General features: G+C 40.6%; 1 protein-coding gene across 2 annotated transcripts in view; it reads left to right on the forward strand.

The window, feature by feature from the left end:
- The window catches only part of enox2 (ecto-NOX disulfide-thiol exchanger 2), a 169,401-nt gene that overhangs the window by 137,994 nt on the left and 9,656 nt on the right, over positions 1–21,751 (forward strand). For both annotated transcript variants that reach the window (XM_069170718.1, XM_069170719.1), the window contains 7 exons: positions 1,424–1,630; positions 4,176–4,409; positions 5,803–6,015; positions 9,024–9,130; positions 13,642–13,756; positions 16,395–16,582; positions 18,846–18,986. In XM_069170718.1, the coding sequence (XP_069026819.1) occupies positions 1,424–1,630; positions 4,176–4,409; positions 5,803–6,015; positions 9,024–9,130; positions 13,642–13,756; positions 16,395–16,582; positions 18,846–18,986 (1,205 nt within the window). The remainder of the gene's footprint in view (positions 1–1,423; positions 1,631–4,175; positions 4,410–5,802; positions 6,016–9,023; positions 9,131–13,641; positions 13,757–16,394; positions 16,583–18,845; positions 18,987–21,751) is intronic.

Raw genomic sequence — 21,751 nt, forward strand, 5'->3', positions numbered from 1 at the left:
GGGGTTTCAGTTGAGTGTCTATGATTTTACCACACACCTTTCGATCTTTTTCTTTTTCCTGTTTCACTTTTAAGAGAAATGTGAAGCAAAAGTCTGTAATTCCACAGCCTGTGCACCCAATCAATGCTCTCCTTTTGATTACACTTGAATAAAACCACATGGTACCTAAATTGCTCCACTTGGTGCTGATCAGCGTGGCCCTCGTGATACGTCTCAGGTATCCAGCCATGTTCAGCTCCAAGTTCTTTTCAGGGTATCGATATCTGCAGGACGGGACCATCAGTAACAGTGATTGCGAGGCCTTTGCTCGCAGACATAGAGAAATACAGCATCCTCAGCATTCCACTGATTAGACGGTTCACTCCTCATAGACCCCGCTAATCACATTCATCATGGATGAGAAGCCTGATCTATTGGAGATTTAGATCAGTCAACACTCATCTGTGTTGAATAAGTGATTTCTGCAATGCAGGGGACCTTCCACATCAGAGGATTTGCAATCAGTTTGTGGCCAAAAGGATTTCATTTTCATGCATGGAATGGTTTGATATTAACATTTATCTAACAAAAAACGATCCCAGCTGTTGCTCAGAGTTATCATTTTTTTAATGCATTAAGCTTTATATTTTTTTAGGTCGAAAGTACTATGTTTTAAAATTGACTTAATTGAATTTTGCCGCATCAACCTCCGTAATTTGCTCTGTTTTTCAAAATGTTCTGTTGTATTGCACACAGATTTGTTTAATGTTGTTATGACCTGGCCCGTTTTATTCCCAGCCTGCATGTGAAGTTCAACCTTGGGGCATTTTGGGGATTTATTTTTCATGTATGCTTCATGGTTACTGTGTATTTTGTCTTCCCGGGTCTTTGTTGGGGATGGGATGCTTTATTATGGTAGTCATTTTTGCAATTGTTTTTCCATCTTCGCTTACAGTTTTGATGGATCTATTTATTCTACAATGTAAATCATATATCTCTGTTTGTATATGTGGATTTCAATTCCTTTATATAGTCATCTGGGTTTTTCATTTTTATCCATGTTTGATATTTAGATGAACCTGGGAGACTGACAGACAGTATAAACACCTTTTTAATTAAGAACTTAAAAATATATTTTTGTGTTGAAGCCAAAAATTATAATAATAATATTATTAATATTTCTTCTATTGTCATTTATCATAGCACTGTTTCTAAGTGGATTTTCTTATACAGACTGTACATATAGATGTATATATTTATAGAGCATTACTTACATGCTGTCATTACGTTGTATAATTTTTTTTCAGTTGTTTTTATTTCAGCTGTATTATTTTTGTATTCAGGTTATTTTATTTTATTAATTTTTTCTCCAGTCTTACCTTTATATATTTCATCTCACTGGTGGTTCACGCATCCTCTCCTCTGTTATACCACCTCTGAACAGACCTTCCGCCTCCCGCCACGAGAGACCGCCCTCCGGGGTGTAAGACGGTGTTTGTCGGCGGTCTGCCGGAGAACGCCAATGAGCAGCTCATCATGGAAGTCTTTGGACAGTGTGGTGACATCACCGCTATACGCAAGAGCAAGAAAAACTTCTGCCATATCAGATTCGCTGAGGAGTTCACTGTGGACAAGGCTCTCTTTCTGTCGGGTAAGCGGTCACGACTCTAAAACTTTCATCTTATTCATTAGGTGTATATCTTAGGTGAATCTTAGAGAGTTTCAAAGTGAGCCCCTGCAAGCGAAACTCTCATATAAAATGTTATGTAACTCATAGTTGGAGAACTTTAAGGCTTGGAGGGTTATGAATTTCTCCCAGTCAACAAAAGAACAACTGTGTCACAACTTTACTTGCCTTATAGATTAAAAGTTAAAGATACAAGTGTGTAGTGTTAGAAATCAGTTGCAGGGATTAAAATTAAGTGCATGAAAGGTAAAGATTTTACTGCTGAAAAAAAGGATTTTCCAATCTGTGACTTAACATTATTCACTTTTGCATTCCAAGTCAATTTTGAATGAAATCAGCGTCAGTTGTGTTCACTAGCACTCTGATTTGTGCAGCCAAAGTTCTTCCTCAGTATTGTATTATTTAGAGCTGTCTGCCATGCTAAACGCATAAAAAGAATATGATTTCTTGGGGGCAGATCTGAAATTATCAAAACTGATGGCAATACCACAACCATAAAGTATCATTCAATTATTAAAGATGTTTCTATGATAAGGAGATCATTAAAAGACTACTTCGAACCGGGAAATCAGATCGAGACAAACACATGAAGACCCAGCGGCTTCTTCCTGTTCACAATTCCTCTGTGTTAATTATTTGTAACTTAAGACAATAACAATGGTAAGAGTCGTGGATCAACTCTGGCCTACTGAAGGCTCAGACAACAGAAGAAACAAATGAAAATGAACTGTCTGGCACGAGCTTATGGGTTCTTATCTAAAATATACTTTCACAGCACATTCTAGACACTTTAAACCTCCCTGTGCCATATATTCCATATATGCCTACTCTACGAAAAATAACTTAACCCAGCAGCCACTTCACAAAGTATTCCCTGCATTACTGTATGTCTATGCGTGTGCAAGTGCCCGCATGTGTTTGTGTGAGAATGACTTTGGATGAGAGAGCCCTTGATTTCATCTGCCTCTGTTCTTACAGTGAGATGTGGGTGCTGAGGTTCATGCACTAGAGTGATGACAGAGCTGTGTAGTTTCCCCCCATAAATAATAACACCACCCTACACACACAGATACAACCTGTGCAAACAGCACCACCCAGCAATGATACACACCAAAGCTGCCCCAGCGCACCTACATCTCCTCATATGAAATATTGAAGTAGTGGTAGATTGGGAGCCTGAAGCAGAGAGAGCAGTCTGAAGCCTGCATTCGTGCCCATTTGTTTTCCTGTTTGCGCTGGCATCCCCGCCCGCCCACCCCCCACCCTTCTCCTTTGGTGAGAGCATGTTGGGCCTCTAAGTGAATCACACTGTGCATCATTACTGTGTCCAGTATGAGCACACAGACACACAAACACCGGACACACTCTGATCATTTCAACCAATTAAATCACAAAACGGGCATGATTTCACTTCAGTCCGCAACTAGCCATTAGTGAAAGCTGAGTAAGGAGGAGAGAGTGGGGATAAGAGGGAAATAGTGAGGAGAAGAAGAGGGGGGTAATGAGGGATATTGTGGTCTTTCAGTACCACTAGAGAAGTAATTGGCCTCCCTAAGTCTCCCTCCTGTATTGACAAATGCATACAGGCCTTCTGTGCTGCACAAAACCCGAGAGCTACAGTATCTCGTCACCAACAAATGGATCCACCAAGAAAAGCAGGGGTAAAGAAGAGGGCAAGCGAGAGGTGGACAGACAGGTACACCCCAATAAAAAGCTTCTTCTGTGGTTTTGCTTTGTTTTCTGTGAAATGCTCACAACGAAGATTGTAAAAGTTTATGAAAAGTAGCTCACTATCAGTAGAGAAAGAGAAAACCCACAACATAAACAGACTACAGCTCATTTTTGTACATTTCTGGTCCTATGCTCCTTTCAAATTCACACCTCCGGGCATGTTTTTCCTCTCATTTTAAACAATGTATGGTGTCCCTAATTCATGTATTCTACTGTTGTTGTTTTCTTCTTTTTCATGTGCAGTCCAGAGGCTGTACGATTTATCATTTATCAGTTTAATAAGAAACTGATATGAATAGGAAGTGTGAGGTTGACAGCTGTCCAAAATTAGAAGCATTCAGGCGTTGCGTCGCTGCCGTCGTCGAAGGTGGAAACTACATAACCGTGACTTCCTCAGTCAAAATTTTACTCTTTGTCACATGTCCCCCCTCTTCTTTCTCATTTAAAAAAAAAAAATGTCCTCCTTATTGCTCGCAACTGTAACATGTCTAATAACAGCACAGAGTCTCCAGCCTTGCAAGCAGCTTTTGAGACGCTTAAGCTTCCCCGTGTTTTGAGCTAAATGCTGACATCAGTTGCCTTACATGCTCACAGTGACTGCGGTCATGCTGTTGCTAAGCAGAAGTGAACTTGCAGAATGCACGGCTGTCTATGAAAATGCTTTAATTCACAAGTTCCCCACTGGCACACCTGTCTCTCCCCATTATTTTGAATTGTTCCGCCTACCACATCCCTCCAGTGCTTTGTGTTTTTGAAGTTTCCACTTCTCTCTCGTTAGGTTATCGTGTCCGTTTGGGCTCCAGCACAGACAAAAAAGACACGGGTCGACTCCACGTGGACTTCGCCCAGGCCAGAGACGACCTCTACGAGTGGGAGTGTCGCCAGCGCATGATGGCCAGAGAGGAGCGTCACAGGCGCAAGATAGAGGAGGATCGCCTCCGGCCACCGTCCCCCCCTCCCATTGTCCACTACTCAGAGCATGAATGCAGCCAGCTGGGAGACAAGATCAAAGGTAGACGTGGATGCTGGCAACCTGTGAAGCATATACATTGAAATATATGCAGGATGTGATCACACAAACATGAGAGCCAGAGCTTGGTCAAAGAGAAAAAAAAAAAAAAAAAACTTTGACACACGTGGGAGAAAAGTATTTTCTTTTATCACATTTTTACTGAGAAAATGTGAGTGGAAAGGGATCTCATGGCGCTGCCTTAATTCATGCAAACCATAAACTGACAAGGTTAGCAGTAAGGGAATAGAGTAGTTGAGTGTGTGAGCTTGCAGGAGCGTCCAATGCAGGACAGGGCATTCCAGGAACAGTCCTAAACTGCACCTGTCTAGCAAAGTAATTCTGATGTTTTTACAAACCCAGGGAAATTATTTTCAAAAGGCGTTACACAAAGGCTGTTTAACACAATATATCAGTTTACTCTCCCCTCAGCACACGCTCCTCTCTTATTTTGTCCTTTCTCCTCGACTCTCCTCTCTGTTCATCCTTTTGTATTTTCTCCCCCCAGCTTCTCCCTTCTCCCTATTCTCCGCTCTCTGTCGAGTTTATGGCTGAATAAACTTGTTTCACTAATGAGCAATGACACTTCCAGGTCTCAGTCACAGTTGCCTGATAATAAAATGGCTGTGACTTTCTGCCTCTCGACCATCTGCGAGCGTCTTTTTCAGCTCTCCCTTCTCTGGCCTTGGTGGAAAAAAAACTAAAAAACAAAACCCTCCTGGTGCTGTGCCGTTTTAGCTGAGGATTTGTTTCTGATCGCTTTGGGCTGCTGTTGTGAAAACACACATCCCAGCTATTAGCTGCAGATTTCTGTTTACTTTTTCCTGACTCTTTATCCAGGGGGGGGGGGGATTTTGCCGTTTCCACTGGCAGTTACATTCCTGTACTGCAAACCAAATTCCTCCTTTTGATGACAAGAAGCTTACAGAGGAACTTTTTACCCAGGCCACCTATAAACGGGTTTCATCCTGTCTTTTTACGTCTCTCTCCATGTCCCTCAGCTGACATTGAGTTCCATGATGTTTGTTTTTGTTTCCACATATGCAACAATTACAATTTAGAGCTGTTTTTTTCCCTTTAATCCAGCAGCACAGCTCTTTTTTTCATGTCTTTACTTTACTTTGTCTTTTCAGTATCACCTTGTTCATATCAACCCATACTTTATGCTTTCGACTTTCCAGTAAATGACTTTAATGCCACTAGTTTACCTGTATTTAGCTGTGTATTACACTGACCAGAAAGCAAAGTCTTTGTGAATTATGTGCCTAAAAAGTTTTTTTTTTTTTTTTACAGTGTTTTGTAATCATCCTTATTGCACTTTACAGGAACAGCCTATTTTTGCACTCCAGCATAGAGCCTGACTCTTTCTGTCTCTGCCTCCCCATCTCTTGGCCAGACGATGGCAAGTTTGCCGAAGCGGTGCGTGTGCTCTTGACCTGGCTGGAACGAGGTGAAGTCAACCGGAGGAATGCCAACAACTTCTACTCCATGATCCAGTCCTCGAACAGCCACATCCGCCGGCTGATGGGCGAGAAGAGTCAGCACGAGAAGGAGATGGAGGAGGCTAAAGAAAAGTTCAAGACCGCTCTGGCTGGCATACTGGCTCAATGTGAGTTTTTAACAATCACACACACTTGGATGTAGGATATTTTTACTGTATATGCTAAAAGTAAATTTTTTTGATTTGGCCAAAGCAACAACAACAGTTCTGCTTGTTGTGCTGTATATGTGCAGGAGGAGGATGAGATGAGTCAAATCTTTTCTTGGCTAAGTTTATGGTTCAATGTAAGTTTCATTTTTAGTACAATACACAGCATATTAACAGAACATGGTTTACAGCAAGGCAAAGACAAAATCCACAAGACTGTTGTGCTTGGAGTACTGAAATCAGCTGAACAGTAAGTACAATATTGTTGACAGCCCTTTACATTGTGCACAGAGCTTGTACACACTGTTTTAAATACCTACCTACACACCGTGGATATAAAGGCTGAGTTAAATGGCGTCATAGAAGCCACCTTGCTAATTTGTTGTCGGGAGGATGGCTTTAAGGTAAGTTGAGAATGTTTCTCTGGACCAACAGAGGTCTCCTGCTTGCTTTTTATCTTTGGAGATAAAAAAAAAATATTCTAAAAACCAGAGGTGATATTGTTGTTGGTATTCATGGAAGAAGAGAGGACTGGAATGTAATATTATTAAGGTTGCCTTCAGATGAAAGTAGTAAGTACAGAATACAGTGGAGACCAAAATTGTACAGTAAATGCATGCACAGCTCATTTGAGTTGATGAGAAATCAAAGGCAAAACGTCAGGCTCCTGCAGCTCCCACCTCCGACAGCTTCGGCTCTGCAGCTGCTAGTTTACACCACAGCCTGCGGTGCTTTGTATCCTCAGATCCCACCACATGCATGTTAAATTGAATGTAAACATTTTTAAAGACAGCATTGAGTTTGCGGTTCTTGCTGTTTCATATACTGTTGATTAGGTAAATAGTACACGTAGAAAACGTAATGTGTTTGTTTGTATAAGCAGGAGACAGGGGCAGACCTGTCGTCCTTGTATTAGCCTTCCCCAATTATTTCAGCCCATACAAACACATCCCTATTCATGACTCTGCCTCCATTTTGGTGAATTGTTGTTGTCTCATTCAAGAAAACTCTGAGGTTTTAAAGGTTTCACCTGGGTACAACTGTCACAACAAATACAGTCTGTGTACTTTCTTACTTGCCATCCAAATAGGTCTGTCTATGATTTGCACTTTGTCTTTAATGGTGTCTAGCTATGCATATAGTTTTAATTGTATGTGCCCATGTTGTGAAATAAGTCTTCTGCTGTTACCTCACTGCAGTGGAAGTGCAGAGAATTCAATTTTGTGTTTTTTTGTTGTGCTCAAAGCACTGAAAGAAAAACATTTCAAAGACTCAAAAGCGTCTTGCTATTCCAGAAACAATGTCCCTTTTCTAAAGATAATTCACAGACCTCACTGTGAAGAGTGTCTATTTGAACTACTTTCTGCCGTATTGAAAACAAGTAGAATACAAAAATGTTTTTTCACGCATACACACACACACACACATGCACTTACACTTGCATATAAGCTCTGGTCTGAAAGTCCATCTGCACCCGTGCCTCTCCTCTTTGCCTTCTCCATCGATCTGTTCCATCAAATTACAGGGTGCTGGGAAGATGCTATTGATCCCTGAACTGTTCTGTCTCTCACCTCTCTGCAAACTCACACATACACACTTAACTGGCATGCTTATTGACTCCCCTACGTGTATATTAGGACCTCTGAGATACACAGACCACCCATGCTCTTCTCCATGACCACCCACCTGACAATAGATAAGTAGCTGATAGGTGAATGACTGTTGATTTACCGTAGCGAAGATAAAATCGGACACCGAATATATTAACCCAGAGCAGCTGTCATCGAACACATCGCACGTAGAGTCAGTGGATACATCAAAGTTAAAGGTTTTGGCCTGTCGCCTGCCTCTAATAAGGCCCTTTGACCCAAAGAAGCATGCTTAGCTCAGTCCAGGCTCAAGTTTCTACACTGCTAGAAGTGTTGAGCTCTTCCTTTTCCAAAGAAGAGAAGCATCCGCACAGGGAAAATAAATCAGGAAGTCTGTTTTACTTCAGCAAGGTGGTATCCTTGGGCAAGGTTCTTGAGAGGCTGCACAGTGGTCAACAGTGGCACACTCAAGAGAAGGTTATTTATGGCAGCTGTCGGTTGCTGAGCTAAATTTCCCTTGATGAAGAATAAATCTGCAGTCTGTAGGTATTCCATGTTCATATCAGGGTTACCGTAATTTTCCCTTTTGTTTACTTGAACATTAAAGTTGTGATTATGACTGGGAACATCTGTATAATATATCCGACTAGCTGTTAAAATCTAGTTGGCGCTGGCAAAAAAAAAAGGCAAACAGGTTGTCTCATATCAGCCAGAGTCGTTCATTAAAGGAAATATCCTGAAATTGAATAGCTGTATTGAACAAGCACAGTATTTGTAATTCAAACACTGTGCACACAGTTCAACTGTATAGCAGCCATTACTGGTGGTTTTAGCAAACACTTTGCTTTCTAGGTAGTACGACGTTATTAGCAAATGACGGCCATCTTGAGTTATCAGATGATGTAAACGCTGTAAGTTGTAAACGTTGCTACCTTCCTTCCCACATGAGGTGAACAAGACTTTAGCTCCAGTAAGTCTTTGTCAACATGCCGATGTTGATTGAGGTATGCAATTCATCATGCAGATATTTGGTTACGCAAAACAAAAAATATTCGACAAATAGAGCTTTTGGCTAATGCGACAAGGCATTGTTTGACATGAACCAGTGTATTATGTAGGATTTAGGTTTTCTGGTAGAAGGTATGATTTAATAAAGTGGGAACTATCTGATCACCCGTTTGTATAATGATGCACTGGCATCAGCTGGTAAGTACAACACACGCATGCACATACATATAAACACACACAGACACGCATAGTTCTTTACAGTCCTAGTTGACTCCACTTTCTCACTCCTCTGCTCCTTCCCAACTGCCCTCTGTCTTTCTCTCTCTCTGTGTCTCTGGATGGTCTCTGGTCCTTCCCTGCATCCCGCCACAGTTGAACAGATTGTGTCTGTATTCCAAGCTGCTTCCAAACAAAAGGCATGGGACCATTTCTCCAAAGCTCAGCGCAAGAACCTGGACATGTGGCGCAAACAAGTAGAGGTTAGTACACTTTGATTTCATTCTGTTTTTCACTTAATTAATGTAAAATTAGACTTTATCCCTTTTTGTTCGACATCTGTCTCACTGTAAAGTTCTTTTTATTTTTCTATTGATAGTTAAGATGTTTTCATTAGCGCTACATTATGATACTCAAAGTGAAACATGAGATGATAATTAAGGGGAAGAGCAGAGTCCTCGTTAGAGTAAGTACTTTGAATGAAGCAAGGCTACAGAACAGGCACCTGCTCACTCCATCCAGTGTGAGATCCAGACCCAGACTGAGGTCCAAACCTCTGCCCCTCCCTCATCCCCTCCCTCCCTCCACCCCCACCCTCCCCCGTGAAGGGATACAAGCTGCTTGGTGAGTTTGTTTCCATCTCTAAGGGTGTCCTGGACACAGGTAAATCTATACTCAAGCTTTTTTCCCCCTGCACCACTGAATTTTAAGATTTTATTTTTTTTAGTAAATGATTAAGGAGGACGTCTTGAGACGTAAAAGCACATTCATATTTAAATCTCAACAGCATTTTTGTCATCCACTGTCTGCTCGCCACTTTCTCTCTCTGCCAAATGGAACATTAATTGGCATGATGATGATAATGATGATGATGATGGGTTATATGTAATGGAGGGCCTGGAGGGTGTTGCAGTCCTGGGTCTAATGGACCATATATGAGCATATCTTGGTAAGTTTCTTAGAACCTAAGTATGAAGAACAAGTGATTTGAGTTTGAGTGTAATTAAGACATGCACACACAATAATAACAGTATCCCACACGGCAGAAGCAACAATCATCTCGTACAAAAACTTCTCTTTAAAAGGTAGGTGTTGCAAAAGCAAAATTTTTGCTCTGATGCTCAGATTTGCTGCAGAATTATGAAAAAATACTCAAATGAATAACCTCAAATTTTACCAATCTAGAACAGTAGTTGTTAGAACTTATGCAATTACTTGTTTGAAAGTCTCCTAACACAAACTTGTGAGTAAGTAGGAACCCGGATGATGCATGTTTATATGAAGCTGCCTGCTTGTGTGACATCAGAAAAGACCACTTTTGTTTTATTGTCTTGTCTCCCTCAAACCTTTAGGGTCTCTCTGGGACACACTCACTGGAGAGTCACTCTCTTATATGTATATAAACTGTATTCGGGAAGTTTTAAAACCTATTATGTGGATAAAAGAGTGTTTACATCAGGCCTCGGGGACTTGTCTATTCTTTCACAGGCCTCCTTTATAGAGTTGCTGTTTACACACTGAATGCATCGGGGAGTGCAGCATGAGCATTGTAGGTGGACACTCCATTACTAAATATGTCCTGATTCAAGGAAGAAAATTGTTTAAAAACCAAGATTATAAAATTGTATGTTGTTTTCCTATAGGTATTTTACACTTTATATAATAACGTAACACAGTTTGTCATTCAGACAATAGACTCCACGTAATTGTGTGCATTTGTGTGAGTGAGAGACAAACAGACATTTGAAGGGATTTCTCCTCAAGCTGTTGTGTTAGCATTTCCCTGGTTTGAGTCTGTATCTTTGTCTGTTACGTATCCAATAAGGAATTGGCCCAGAATCAGACCTGTGAAAAGTGAGTGTGCCTCGTGAGGTCACGCTCAACTGGTAAGATTTAAAAGTCCACTAAAAAAGGTTAGAGGTCAATCAAAAACTACATATATATATATATATCGACCTGACCTTGCCATTCCTCCAAACACTATGGAGCATTTTAGCCTCTCAGCTCATTGTTTTGGTTTTTCAACTTTACTATTTTGGATCAGTCTCACCAATCAGCATCTTGTCAAATAGCTTCAAAACCAGACTGTATGCTTCCTGTCCAGCACCAAACAGCGGACATAGTTGGAGACAAAAGGTGAACTCAGCGGGGCATTCAGCCACTAAACAGCTGCCCCGACTACTCAGTGGAGAGAAAACCAGATTTAAAAGCTAGATATTGGACTTAGATGTTCAGTTTACTAAAAACATAACTCCGAATAAATTCTAATCGTGTTTCTTGTCTAGTGGACAACATCGAAAATTAGTCATTGCAGATTTAAAGCTGTATTTAAAAAACATTTTTTAAACCTCTTGGAGGTAGAATGTTTTAAAAACATCCTCATCAAAAGCACAACCTTACTACTAGTGGCCTCATCAAGTTGACTGCTCATCTGAAATGAATTCAAGCCCAACATTCACTCGTATTTTATCTCATGGTTCATGAGAAACAAATTTGTGGCTTGCTAGATGCTCAAATTTCCTCACCAGTGACTTTACTCTGTCATTTATTGCTGGACTGGTAGAGTGCACTCAGCTTTTCTGAGGTGGAAGCCGCTGCCTTTGGTTATATATGTGGGGGTAGTAAGAGCTGGGAGATGCAACCATACATTCTGTGTGAAGGTCAGAGAACCACAATAATGGGCTTAAAGTGTCAAAAAGATGCATGCAGCTGCAGAGGTGGTTGACAAATCTTTCATTTAGTCTTGGCACAACTGATAATTCCTTTAGCTTACATGATTAATGATCAAAAATATGGCACAATATACGTCTATTTCCACATTGAATACCTGCCTTAGAGGCTGCAGCACTGGCAGCCCCTGGCCAAAGTAAAGAGCATGGGTAAGTAAGTACAGTTGTTTACAGTTGGGCTGGTTTATCATCAAACAGGCAGGCAGTTTCACTCTGTCATATTGTATATCCAGTCTGTTTTCTCTGACCTGGAGCTGAAATATGGAGGAACAAGCAGCAGTGTTGAGAAGCTGCCGCTCCCAGGCAAAATCAGACAACAGCTGCCCGTCTCCATCAGTGTTTTTATGTGGTGTAGGTGATTGTGTGTATGCAGTGAATGTGTGCACACCAGATGGTTGTGTGTCTGCATGTGCATGTGTGTGTAGAGTACCTGTTTGACCTCTGCCACGGGCCCAGGCCGATAACGTCAGCTGACAGATGGTTGTAAGTTGATTTACTCCTTGGCAGCTTTTTGCTCCCTTCAGCTTTTTAGGAGTTTCCAGCCTGTTATTTTGAATTATTATTGACGTATCACTCATGTCTCTATCCACTGGTGGTGTTTGGACATACTGCATATAGTATATACAGTATATACGTGTTTCAGTACACTCTTGCCTTTGAATTACGCGAAAACCTGTGTTCATGTTTTAGTCTCATTCTTTAATTCATTGAATGTGTGAAACTTGTACATCTAACCTGTTGATTACATATCCCTAAAGGCTCCTAAAGGTCAGTTATGCCTTATTACGCATTGTCACTGTATTAAAGCGCATATCGTGGATGAATGTCATTGTATACACCACTTTACACACCTAAATACTGTAAATGAGCCAAGTTGCAGGGGAGAAATGTATCTTGGTGAGATGGTATTGATCGATTCCTTGCCTGTCTCGAACTCTAATTTCTCTGGAGTCAACTGGGGCTAACAGCCTTTGTTGAGCTGCAAAAACAGTTAAATCCCAACCTTTATTATAAGATGTGATGTGCGTTCTATACATCAGCAAGTCAAGTGCTCATCTAGTGTCGGTCACCTTTTCAGCCAGGAGCTGTGATGATTCAAGTTTATTGCTTCATGTCTAAAAAAAAACAAGGTAAAATATTGGGCCTGTCAGAGCTACTCAAGAACATGTAAATTTTTTAAATCAATTTATCTCAGTTGACTGTGCTTCAGACCTCCTAGATGTAGAGACACTGTATATTACTGTAGCACTGACTTATAGTCACAACTGGTAATTAAAGCTGATTGGTATTTACAGGCCCATTTTATCAGACTGTATGCTCTCGGTTTGGTGTAAGCATCGACTGTCTAATGTGAACAATGTATCACACTTATTTTGTTTGTATGTTTTGGCTTTCTCTCGAGGCAGATCTGGAAGGTTCGGTCTTATTTACAGCCAATCCAATTCAGTGGCTCGACCTTAATCTTTAAACCATTTTGAAACCAGCTTCTGGTTACCGGTCTCCAGATGGATGTAGTCATTAGTGAGTCTGTCTGCGAGGGTGAAATGAAACAGAGAAGATTGGTATTTTACAGTTACTGCTGGTGTTTCCAGATGTACGCTCAATTAGCATAAAACATGGGCATAAAAAAGCGAACAGTAGGCAGGATGTTAACCGAGACACTTGTCATGGTTTGTCGTGATGAATCGGTATCTTGTTAAATTATGGAGCTTTGACTTCATTGTTAGAAGCTGTGGTTGTTCGTATTGCTGCATTATTGTAATAAAACTGTAGGCTCTTACTGTATTCATCCTGCCATATGCCATATCGCTATGCTAGAGAAGGATCTGAGCCCGACCTCTGAGACCTTCCTTTTCATCTTTCTTTATCCTTTCTTATGCATTGATGCATTAAAAGGATTCCGTGCAGCTCATGCTTAATGTTAACTGTAAAAGTTGTTACTCACCGGATGATGGTACTCCTTCTTGTTCAACACCTGCTTAAATGTGCCTCACCCGTGAGTCTTTGCAGTTTTGACCTGCCCCTCTTCTCATTGTGTTTTGCAGGAGATTAGAAACATGCACAACGAGCAGCTGATGGGCATCAGACGAGAGGAGGAGATGGAGATGTCGGATGATGATATGGAGGACGTCCCTGACAGCAAGGACTCCGAGGACTCAGGTATGCATATGCATGCACGTACCCGCAGTTCATCGCTTCTGTCATCTTGACAGGATGTACGCCGATCGAGATCTCCAGAGGATGAATGCGGGGTCTTTAAAAATAACTGAGGGAGACAGCTGTGTTTGACTGAAATGACAGTAATCATCCACCAAGCATCCGACGGGAATCTGACAACTCCGCATGAATAAAAAAAAACACCTTCAAAGTACAAGAAGATGCTGACACCGTGCACGCTTTACTGACTTCATGTTGAACATAACTGCCGAATGACATTCACCCCGGTCCACCCCATTGAATGTACACATAGAAGTGTGTTTGTGTGAATCCGACCAAACCTGCCAGCTGCCATCTAATGTCAGATTTGGGGTGCCACTGAAGTGCCATAATCTTCCGTTTTCCCCTCAAAGGAGTATCTTTGTGTTTGCTGAAGCAACAAAAACTAATGGTGCTGCTAACGCTGCTAATCTCTCAACCCCCATAACAATAACCTATAAGTCAAAAGTATCCACCAGGGCAACATTCAGAAACAACTCACCACCGCATGTAAGGTTGTCTCTCATCCTATGTCCTGTGCCTCTCTGCGTGTTGTTGTTCCCTCTTTATGTACTCTTTATTCTTTCCTTTTAATCAGCCTGATCTCCGCCACTTGCAAATATGACAGCATCTCTAATCAGCATGCAAATGTATGTAAATGCAGTCGTCAGCTCAGACCCTTCTCTTTTGCAACCTTGCAATTTTGCTATCAGTAATTAGCATTGCTGTCAAAGAGCTATCATTTTGCTCAATGCTGCTGGAAAGGCTGAGCTGACAGGTGTTAATGTGACACTTCTTGGTATTTGAGTTTACAGACTGAGTGTTGCACCCCCTTTTACTCACTAACCTTTAAGCAAAGGGGGCATGTTTACACGTCAACCAGCCCGGCTACAAACACCTGTGTTATGACTGCAGCCTCTTAAAAAGTGAATCGATGCTTTGCGTCTGACTCGTGTTCAGAATAGAAAGCAAAAGAAACCGCCTGCGTGCATGACTGTATGCCCCGGAGGTGTGTGCGTACAGGCGCGCTCGCGGATATCTGCAAGTCGATAGCGCTGCCCGTTATGTAACCGAATCTGGCCAAGCGGTTGACATCTCCTCACACCAAGTTGATGAGGCCCTCAGATCAATACTCTTCTCACCTCAAACCTTCATTTTGCTGGGAGAAATGTGCACACAGAACTCAGCGTGGAGACACGGAGAGACACACACACTCACTCACTCAGCAAGAGTTCATTAACAGTGCCAATGGTCCTCCATGATAGACTGCAGGCAGCACTCATGAACACCCACACAAAACCTAACAAGACACACTCTCTCACACACACACACACACACACACACACACACACACACACACACACACACACACAGGATGGGGCTTATCTACCCAGTTCAGTCAGTGTATTGCACTTTCCCAAAGAGCTTCAGCTCGAGGCCCACAGCAGGAGAGCAGAACTGATAATACTGGACATCTCAGGAGCTGAGCAGGTCTCATATAATAATAGCTCCCTCCATCTAGACTCTATGCTTAATAGGTCAGGTCAAATGTCCAATACAGAGCTATTGGACAAAACACTCTGGGATTATTACAGCTTTCAGTCTGCGTTAATATACTGTAGGTGTCTGATCATCAGACCTGGAGTGGAGCAGCTTCATTTGAGAAATCAATTTTTTTTTATTTTTTTTTGACCTTGTGACTGGCTATCCTATAGCCGTAACCTGTCTGCATCACAGGCCTGTCAATCAAACAGACACGCCCCCAAAAACAGCTTTTTGAATCTTATTTAGGATTATTTTCAGATGGACCGCCAGAAAACTAATAAGAAGGAGCGACTTCAGCTAACAACACTGAAATAACCAGCCAACCTCTAGCAGCACTCAATGGTATTGCAGTTTAAAGCACTTCTGCATTGTACTCATTTTTAGACCCGCAAACCACGTCCACTTTTTTATACAGTCTATGGCTTGAACCTGATATTTTTTTCATGTAGTCATCAGTGTTTTGTATTGGTGATTCAGCTGGGAAATTTCATGCCAATCCCAGTCAAGAAGAGCTCACACCATTAGTCACATAACATTGTGTTTGGAAAAAAAGGAAAGGATTTAAAAAAAGGTTTTCAGGGGCTTTAATGTCACCTGGTTTGTAGACAAAAACAAGATCATTTTCTTGACACGCTGTGCCCTTTTGAAACGGGCAGAGATGTTTTTATTAGCAACATCTATCAAACGGACATGTGCTATTCTTAGTTTCAAGATGTTGAGAAGTAAAAATGGATTCCACTCTTTGGCTATTAGTCTCTGAATTTGAATGCTTTGATATTCACCTCCTTTTCTGTGCCTGCTCTCAAGAGAATGGAGAACGATTCAATCATCGCTGCAAATGTCACTGTCAGACCTAACGACCTCTAATATTTTCTTTTGTGGAATTGTCTACATCTCCACAAAAGGGTCGGGTCGGAGAAAAACTTTAGAGCATAGCCTCAACAGCCACACACCAAAAATATTGAGACGCAGATGGATAATAATTTGGGTGTCGAGAGAATGACTGGAGCCATAATAACCAGCATATTTCAAAATGTTCTGTGTTTCCTGTGTGTAGCTGTTTCCCAAGCAGAAGCCTTAAAGGAGGAGAACGACTCCCTGCGCTGCCAGCTGGACGCCTACAGGAACGAGGTGGAGCTGCTCAAACAGGAACAAGGCAAGAACCAACCAATCAGGAGCGAGGAGGACAGCACTCACTCACAGCAGCTCAGCTTCCTCCAGCAGGCTCTGCAAGGCATGCAGAAGGTAATGCTCATTATATATACGCACACACAGACGCTGCTACCTTCCAGTCATCTGTCCAACAATGAGTTTTTATCTCCTGTTCTTTACCATTCTGCACCAAGATCTTAACCCATCGAATTTTCAATGCGAGATGAAAATCTTGACTGTAATTTATTCATGACACAGCACTTTCAAGGAGCTTAGGAGCAAGTCGAAAAGTGCAGCTGTGAAGAGCGACGAAAAAAATATAATATTTTCAGGCTTACTCGTGTTGTATAGGAAAACATGTTCGTTGTTAGAATCAGAGGGTCATGTCCCGTTGTTCAAACAACACCCAGGCGCGGCTTGGAACAAACCCAAGGCTATTAAAACAATTTCAGTCCATTTGTATAAAGAATGGTATGAACAATATTGGATTTTTTTTTTTTCTTTCTTTGTAAATGTGCCTTGAATCTCAAACAGTAAGTTTGCTTCTAAATGCTGTTGAAATGCTTCTTCAATCTTCCATTCTCAAAGGAAACCCAGCTCATAGTTGTATACTTTTTATGTCCATGAAATACAACATATACTATTTTTTCAGGGATATAGAAATGAAGTTCTTATTGCTATTCTTGTCACTGGTGTTTACACAAGCGACAATATCAGAAATTGATATTGTCGCTTCTGTAAACACCAAGAATTTTATTTTATAAAAAAGCCTAAAAATGTGAAAATGTAATCCGAAGATCAACCGACCAAATGTGATCAGGAAGAAATTATGGTAAGAAATCACTACCATAAAAGGAGTTAAAAATAGAATTATTGAAATGCCGATGCTGTGTAATACGGCATGTGTGTATGTTTCTGAAAGATGTGTGCAAAATATCTGAAAGGACCGGAGGCACAGACAAATTTACGACATTAATAATAATGATATATCTTCAACAGGAAAGATAAACGTGCTATGAATATTTGAAATGAAGTGACTGTAAACAGTTTGCTTTTGACCTTTTATCCTTAACTGGAGGTCATTATTCTTCAATAGTCTCACCACAAGGTCCATTTAGTGGCTGTTCAGGAACTTTCAATCAAATCACATGGTCATCAGCAGACTGAGAAGAAATCCAACAGGGATGATAATTCCTTGAAGTGCTCATAATTAAGGGGGAAAAAATATATTCTAACATTTATAATTTCATGTCAATGAGGTGAAGCCTATCTGCTGATGATGATCATGTGATATGATCAAAAGCTCCGGGACGGTTATGGACCGTCGGGTCTTCTTAGCACTAAATCTTAATGGTACAGAATTACCAACTTTATGCACTTCAAAAGAAAAATAATTGGTACATCACAAATCCTCAAATTTCTCTTTTTTAAACATGAAAGAAGTTCTAAATTGACTCATTCTGACATTTGTGAAGTGTCCTCACTTAGCTAGCTGTCTCAGGTGATGGAAATTATGATCGATTCATATTTAGAAGAAGAGAATCCATTAAGTTCCTGCTGTTCATTTCTGCTTGCAGAGAGTAATTACCTTTCCAACTTGCGTCTCTCATGGTGTGTTTATGAAGAGATTAGGAGAATGGATTAAATGAACTGGAAGACAGTGAAATTGGATACCTCTCCTCGCCGGGGTCCACATGTTGTATCACGCAGTCGCTCAAATTGCAATAAAATACTATCAGCATGTACTGGCAACCTGTTTTCCCTTTAGGGAATTAGGGTGCATGTAACTAAAAAAGTACTCGCTGTGCGGATGAAAAGTGGTGACTGTTAACATCCTTCTGCGACTCACGGCACCTCATTTTGTTCAAATTAACACAGCCGGAGAGTAATCTTTCCATCTGTGTTTAGGACAAAAAACTCCAGAGGACAACTTGGAGATGAGTATAGTTGTTAGCTATTAAATCTTTCTCGGTACTAGATCTTACGCCATGCAAAGAAAGTATCGAACCTAAATGGGTTGTTTTTCTTCTTTTGATGTTTTTCTACTCTATGTAATCTGTCATTTTATTGTTTATACTCTTCTGACACATAAATGAGAGAATAATAAGACAGCAGATAATACAACAATATTTTCTCTCTAGAAAATGTTTAGTAAAGCTGTAATTCACATCTAATTGTTGTTGTTTTTATATCAAGTGGAAATTCCAGTTACCGTTGTAGGGATTTCATGCTGAATATTGATGAAACAAATGGCTTAGCAATTGAGTACGAGGTTAGTGTTAGTTCACAGTCGTAGCGTCAGTGCCTCAAGCTTATCTTTTTTTTTTTTTTTTTTTTTTTTTTTTTTTTTTCACAGCAACTGTTAAAAATGAGGGAAGAATTAAAACAGCGGGAGGCCGACCTGGAGAAAAGTTTGGAGGACAAGCAGCAGCTGCAGAACCAAATCCAGAACCTGAAGGAGGGTCTCCAGAACCTACAGAACGCACAGCTGATCCAGGTCAGTATGACAAAAGACACACTTTTTAAAGAGAAAGGGGAAATATTGCGTAAAAGCAGCATGTTTTCTTTGTGCGTTTCATAGGAGAGTTCATTTCTGGGTTATTTTCTTTGTTTGAAAGTGAACATTTTCTAATCTGCACTCTAATATTGAAAGAAATTACTTCAAGACATTACATTAAGTTTCCAACGCGTGAAAGAAATTGAAGAAATAAATCATCAATAAACAAAAGGGCACAATGTGAATGTTGTAATATGTAGTTTGGGGTTGAGAAAAGGACTGAATAATTTGTACTACTTTAAACTCTTTTTCTAAGCTCATCAGATATCCCACAGTAGCTATTTTGGATGCATTTTCATAATATCAAAACTGCAGGGGAGGGCCGACCATAAAGCGACTTACAATTTCTGACTTCAATAAGTGTTCTGCTGTTCTCCGTCTCGCTTTCCCTCTCCACAGCTTATTTCATTTTTTTTCTTTTTTAACACACAACATAATTGACTCTTTAATTTCACATTTTTCCCCCAAAAAGTTGATATTGCAGCTTTTACATTTAAGCGGCTCGATAAAATGAGTTCCCTTCATTCGGTTTTATTTGTTCAGAATAACATGCCCCATACAAAAACTGTTATAGCCAATAATCATGTGCAGGACTGTTTGTTATTTGCTTCTGCATTACAGCAAAAACCTTTCATTGACCATTTTAATTGAAAGAAACATTTTCATCCAAGTCATCTACTGAATTACAACCATATTATATCTTTAGTCTCTTTACTGTACGAGTTCTGATCTTCTCAGCAACTATTTTGGTAATAAAAATAATAATATCTGTTATTTTTCAAGCAAAAACAGGCCAAACATTCTCGACATCCAGCTTCTCAAATGGGAGGTTTTGGTACTTTTTGTCCTCATAAATAATAATAAACTGAGTATCTTTGGGTGTTCATGTTTATTCTCCCTCACATGGCCTGCAGCCTGTTGCACCAGCTGAACAGAATGAGGAAGTGTGACTGTCTACACTAATTGCAACATTATGATTAGTTCATTTCATCTGAGATGTTGCTTTGTTCAGTTGCATCATCTACTTGCACTAAAACGTAATTAAGTCGACTGTAATCAAAACATTTTCGGACACATCAAATATTTACAAACTAGTGGACATAATTGAAAAAATTTAATAATGGGTTACTAAGAAAATAAATAAATTAACATTATGCATTATTAAATGTAACTGTGATTAGGATTGTTATAGCGCATGGGAATATACTAATTAACAATACAAACATCAACAAATACACCGTTTTTCACCTGGTATTAACAAACGGGAAAACGCACAACAATACGAGATGTAAACGGTCATTGGGATCTGGATGCAGTCGGATCAGTCAGACCACATTTGGGGTAGTCAGATTTGCACTGATTGGATCTCATTACACAGTTATCCAAATGTAAACAGTGTTTAAAAAAAAAAAAAAAAAAACTCCTGAAAATATCCATGCCAGCAAATATATTCAGCCAAAATCAACAGCTGCACAATTAGCCTATAGGTTGTAACCTGTTTGTTGAACAACAAACCAAATAGTGCAGTTTATAAGCAGCAGGATGTCTATTGTTCTGAACTGCATCTTTTCACTGCAAACACATTTAAAACACACAAAAAAAAAATCCATTCACTTCCCAACTAGAAACACACTCAGCATGGTTGATCACAGTCAAATTTGTCTCCTTACTTTTCTGCACGTGAGATTTTATTTGACGACCACCACCAACTCACACGCATACGTCACTCAAACCAATGGGTTGATCACAAGCCAGAAACTAACAGATCACAGTGTGATTTCTTTTTCTCCACGTGTTCACGTAGACAACCGGCTGCGTCGTCAGCCTAATTGTTCTCATGCTTGTCGCTGTACTTTGCATGATGTAAACAATAAATATGGCAAAATTACCGTATTATTTTGGGGAAGCTGGTGTCGGTGGATCAGTGATTGATACAATTGCTTAGCCAGCTCAGGAATCTGCTCACAGGGGGACAAAAGACGCCATCCCCCTTGTCCCTATTCTGCGCCGAGGACAGACGGAACAGTGCCGAACTGTTTCCACATTTCCTTGCTGCTAATATGCTGCTAATCTCACACCAATTCTTCTAACAAGCTCTGACACATCGCACAGATGTAGGTAATCGCTCATCTTGTCTGTTGACATGGCTTCAAAACTTCCCGGCATCGCTGCTTTAATGCCTACTGACCCCGACATGTCCCCGTATTGCCTCCACACTGCCCCTACTGTTCATGAGCGTATTGCATCTGCCTGTTAATTTCTCAGAATGTGCAAAGCTAACACTCAAAGCAGGCTCAGGATACACGAGGCAGCCATCATACAAGTGAGTATATGTCCAGCCGTGGGAAGTTACTGCCTGCAGCGGACATTACGCTAATGTAAACCACTGATGCTGCCTCAGCGCTATGCGAGGCCATATCATCACTTTCAGCCACTCCTGCTACATTATTCATCCATCACAACATCATGTTTGTTGAATGTGTTACTTACATCAAGGCATGTCTTTCTCCAACAAAACTCCATCTAATATTGATTAATGCCGAGCTGCATCACCACAGTGGTACACTACTAAATGCACAATCCTCAATCTCAGAAACAGTTTCAAGTTTCAGGGGTTGTTTTTGTCTGTTAGCGTCGTCGTGTTTACTAATGTTTCAGGTGTTGTCCCATATTCCCAGTGTTCAGGTGCTTATGTTTGTTAATGT

Source organism: Embiotoca jacksoni, unplaced genomic scaffold, assembly GCF_022577435.1.
Source record: "Embiotoca jacksoni isolate LCO1_2020_lvr unplaced genomic scaffold, fEmbJac1.0.p SCAF_5, whole genome shotgun sequence".
NCBI classification, from domain to species: Eukaryota; Metazoa; Chordata; class Actinopteri; family Embiotocidae; genus Embiotoca; species Embiotoca jacksoni.